Genomic DNA, 5,033 nt, shown 5'->3' on the forward strand with positions numbered 1-5,033 from the left:
CCCGCAACCATTGGATTAGTTTATTGGTTGCACCAGATTGTGCCACCTTGCATCTCTAGATATTTCTATCTTGACAGTTGTATGATGCATGAATGAATCAAAGCTGCGGTACCACATTTTCTCCGGGCTTCTCTAGAACAATCATATAAAAGTCATGAGCAATGTGCATGTTGCAGCCCATTTCATGCTTGTACCATTGCTCACACCATATCGACCATTGCCATACTACAAGAATCGATGCCACCACCTATCCATGTTTTTGTCTAAATGTCTACGCTTCCGTGAGGACTTCTCACAAAATCAGAGAAGGTTACCCGAATACGCTGATGTATGCACTCAATTCCCCATCCTCCTCCCTAAGTAGTACATGAGCCAACACAGGCACGCCAATAAACAAAGACAAGGAGCTTAAGTTCTTTTATATGAAAAAAAACACTTGTTATTTTTGGTGATGCCGATTTTCCAAAGCAAAGTCAAGGTTCTATTAAGTGTATTATTTCTCTAAGACTTGGAAGTTGTCGTTTTGTAAACTATAGAAGTTCTCTAAGGTCTTATGGAGTGCATATAATCATGTATGCGTACTCAATTCAGTTGAGATAAGACCAGGCCCGGCAAAGATATAAAGACATAAGTTGGACGCACTGCTCAAATTTTTATAAAGTAACATTGCGACTTCAATTCAAAACTAGACCGGTGATGTCACATGGATACTGAGTTGGTTCTCGCTCCAAAGTACCAGGAAGCGACGGTAAGAGGTTCTCAAGCCTGATCCTTGCTTCCCGCAATGAGAAGCAACGGAACCCCGAGGATTGTAACACCAAGCAATGCATTTGAAGCCTTCAACATGTTGTTGGCAGACTTCAACATCCTCTCCAGATCACGGCTATCAACAAAGCAAACAAGGGAGTGACCAAAACGTCCAGGTCTTGAAACGTCAATAGAACATAGAGTGATTCAGAGCAGCACCTCGTTTTCTCCTGAAAGTCGGTGAATTGTTGGTGTAGCAGCAGGTGGCGTTCGGAGGGTGTCTCTTTCATCGCGCTCTGCAGACTGGCCAACACTTCTTGCGTTTCTTTCGACTGCAAGGAGGGGACAGACACGCAGGACGAATCAAGAACAGGCTTCCCGGCGACCAAGAAACGAGGAAGACGGATCCTTCAGAAAATCGATCTTTTTTAACAACAACAACAAAAATCCAACGTGCCTACGGTTCAAACAAGCGATTCGAGTTCCATCCTGCGTGGTGAGAGGTTCCGCCGGCAGCAGATCTACTGTCTAGAGAGTATAATTGGACGCTCTTAGGGGAAAAGAAGACCTAGATCGCGTGGCTGAGGAGGGGGGCCGTGGGTACGACGAACCTGGCAGCGGGTGCCCATGAGGCGGAAGCCGGCCGCCGGCGATGCCTGCCGGAGAACACCGGCCGGGAACCCTCTCGACAGAGAGCGCAGCGCCATGTTGCTGTCGGAGCCGCCGCCGGACAGTCTGGTAGGGTTTGCGGTGGGACGGTGGGTCTTCCGCTACCTTCACCTTTTTTTTTTTGAGAACTTCCGCTACCTTCACCTGAGCTTTTCATATGCAACCTTCCACTCCGCTGGATACAGCCCAGCGACGCCACATATGTTACACAATTTCCTATTTCCCGCCCGATGCGGCGCTGCGTTGTTTGGTAGTGGGCCGGCCCATATATGGCATAATGGTTTTACACCTGCTTTCCGAAGAGATTCTCAAAAACAAAAACACCTGCTTCCGAAGTTATCAGAATGTTTCGCTGGTTTTCATTTTTCATGTTGTTTTTCATTCTGGTTTTTTATTTTTTATTATTGATTAAATTCTTGTTTTTAAAATTTAACGATTCATGAACACTATGTGAATTCATTTTCTGAAAAAATCGTGAATTATTTTCAAATTTGTTAATATTTCTAAAGTCTGCGAATGTTTTCAAATTAATGACCATTTTTAAAAATATATGACCATTTTCTAAAATCATTGACACTTTTTCCAACACAATTTTCAAACATTAACTTTATTTTTAAAATTTATGAATAGTTATAAATTTGTTAACATTTGAAAATTTTGTAAAATTTTGAATTTTTTTAAGTAATGATATTTTCGAACATTTTTAAAAGTCTATAAAAATGGAGCTGTTTCTTTCCCGAAGGGAGCGAATTGGGTGATGTCGTATTGGAGTGAGCTGGTTTTTATTTTCGTGCATTAACGTGGAACACCTACTTCTATTTGAGGGATCCGGAGTGCATACTTTTTATAGCACTAGAAAGTGTGTACGTGCAATGCACGTTAATATTAAGCAAGATATTATTTGTATCCCTAGCACATGCAGGCAACATCTCCAATGAGTTTTTTGGCCTCCTGAATGCGATGGTGCATGCTGATCTTTCTCTCTTGCCCCTGTCTCTCTCTTCTGGCTGTTGGTGAGCAAGGGAAAAATGGTGAGCGCAGAGCATGGTACGGCGATGTCGACGTGCAAGTGGCCGAAAGTTGTTGCCTGTGGGGTGCGGATGCATGGTGTGCTGCAGCACAACTACACACAAAATATTCAAAGTCATAAACTTGCAGATCAGGAGTCCCTCTTGACATGAACTATAAGAGTCCAGTGAAGGACGCAGAAGCCGGCCGCAGGCGATGCCTGCCAGAGAGCGCAGCGCCATGGTGCTGTTGGAGCGCACGTCGGTACAGTCTAGGGTTGCGGTTGGTCTTCCGCCTCCTTCACTGGACTAGTGGACCGTCTTCACCTTTTTTTAAAGGGGGGGGGGGGGGGGTGTGGACTGTCTTCACCTGAGCTTCATATGCAACCTCGCACTAGGCAAACGGTTAAGTTTGCTGAGTTGCGTGTCACTACCGAGTCCAATTTTCAGCAAACTCGGCAAAGACATTACTCTACAAGAACATACTGAATGGTTCTTCCACAATGCTACCAGTACAAAACTTGCTCCACCGGCTGTTTATCGTAATACTTGTACACTCGAAACTGGTGCCACAGAAACAGGTATATTACTTTCCATTTATGAATAGATTACAAATATTTGCGTAGGGCTATACGAGGAGAAATAGATATATACACAAACACTTTTTCTAAGGTACGCGTGTTTGCATGAAAAGTGGTGACTAACTCACTGGCTACTTGGGATAATAAGCTTCATCGTCACCTCGAGCTTACCAACATAGGCAAACGGTTAAGTTTGCTGAGTTGCGTGTCACTACCGAGTCCAATTTTCAGCAAACTCGGCAAAGACATTACTCTACAAGAACATACTGAATGGTTCTTCCACAATGCTACCAGTACAAAACTTGCTCCACCGGCTGTTTATCGTAATACTTGTACACTCGAAACTGGTGCCATAGAAACAGGTATATTACTTTCCATTTATGAATAGATTACAAATATTTGCGTAGGGCTATACGAGGAGAAATAGATATATACACAAACACTTTTTCTAAGGTACGCGTGTTTGCATGAAAAGTGGTGACTAACTCACTGGCTACTTGGGATAATAAGCTTCATCGTCACCTCGAGCTTACCGACATATGTCCCCTTTGTGGTGTGGAACGAGAGGACGGGTTCCATGCGCTTTGCAGATGCCCACTTGCGAGAGAACTATGATGTGCTATGGAGGCGGATTGGCCTATCCCGAAGCTCGAAGCAATACACTACAGTGGTCTAGAGTGGTTGTTTACTCTCCTGGATCCCCTGGACGAGATGGCGCGGCTGGTCGTCCTCATGATTATGTGGCAAACCTGGTATGTTCACAATGAGGTAACACATGTGAAGGTGCCACCCCCAAGAGAAGCCTCACGAGGCTTCCTTCACGGATACATCAACTCAGCTCATATGCATACATCAGTACCCATATGGCAATGTAGAGAAGGGGAAGATGGTTGTGCATGTTGCACCATCGGTCTAAAAAACGAGTACTAATCAGCAGCAGGAGCTGCGCTGGACTCCACCAAGGCCGGGCTGGATGAAGCTGAATACTGATGGGAGTTATGTCCAGCCAACGGGACCTGCTGGAGGTGGCATGGTCCTCCTAGGTGACAGAGGAGAAATCATCTTTAGTGCGTGCAGGAAAATACGGACATGTGATAATAGCCCTGAGGCGGAGCTACTGCCTGTAGAGAGGGGCTGGAGTTGGCAGTGTACAGGACGAACATGCCCATCCTGATGGAGCTGGACAGTGTGGAAGCGGTCACTATGCTCACAACAAATTTGGCTAGCCGATCGTAAAACCATGTCCTTGTGGAGGAGATTCAGATGTTAGCCACTTCCGTGGATAAGGAGGTCTCTTTTACTCATTGTAGACGCTCGCAGAATAAAGTTAGTCATGAGTTGGCCGTCTATGGCCGTAATGCTCCTCCCACGCAGTCTGCAGTGTGGTTGCACTCAGGAATAGACTTTGTTGTAAACCTGTCTATGGCTGAGAAGCTTCCTTTAGCAATGAGAAATTCTTTTCCCCACAAAAAAAAGCCTTTTCTAATCTTGCCGTAGATCTGCTATCGACAATCTGCAGTGGCCCCGCTCCTGCGTTCCACAAATCCTTTTCCATAGTGCATAGTATTGTGAGTTGGTATTTTATATAGTTTCATTTATAATTTTGTATGACCCATAGTAGCAATCTAATACTACTATGATACGATGTGATACTGTTATCCTTTTTTTTCCTCATTTAATACTGTACAATTTTAGCAACATGGCCGGTTGGTACAGCATGGCGTCACTGTAAAAGGCCTAAAATCTTTGGACCTGATCTGAAGAAACTACGCATGATCACATGTCCGGTCAAATAATCAGATTGCAATCGCGCAAAAATTTGCACATCGAGAGACTGCTCATTTGTCATCAACAAATCGACCAGAGATCGTCGACTCCTCCGGCATATGAGAAGAGTGACGTACATACGCATGTAACAGACATGCTAGTATCTGATAGTGACTCCGGTTGTTATTCCGAGCCAGGCCGCAAAATGAGACCACCCGTCACTAGCGCTTAGTTATAGCTTGGACGATGGCTCCGGCCCGGG

At 44.8% G+C, this 5,033-nt stretch overlaps 1 protein-coding gene across 1 annotated transcript; it reads right to left on the reverse strand.

Annotated features, from left to right (window-relative positions):
* Positions 1 to 526: 526 nt before the first annotated feature.
* On the reverse strand, positions 527 to 1,564 carry LOC125514859. Its single transcript, XM_048680224.1, has 3 exons — positions 1,359 to 1,564; positions 967 to 1,079; positions 527 to 883 (listed from the first exon to the last, which is right to left on the reverse strand). Exons 1-3 carry the CDS (start codon positions 1,452 to 1,454, stop codon positions 760 to 762), a joined length of 333 nt encoding a protein of 110 aa, XP_048536181.1. The 5' UTR covers positions 1,455 to 1,564; the 3' UTR covers positions 527 to 759.
* Positions 1,565 to 5,033: the final 3,469 nt, after the last annotated feature.

This window comes from Triticum urartu, chromosome 6, assembly GCF_003073215.2.
Source record: "Triticum urartu cultivar G1812 chromosome 6, Tu2.1, whole genome shotgun sequence".
NCBI lineage: Eukaryota > Viridiplantae > Streptophyta > Magnoliopsida > Poales > Poaceae > Triticum > Triticum urartu.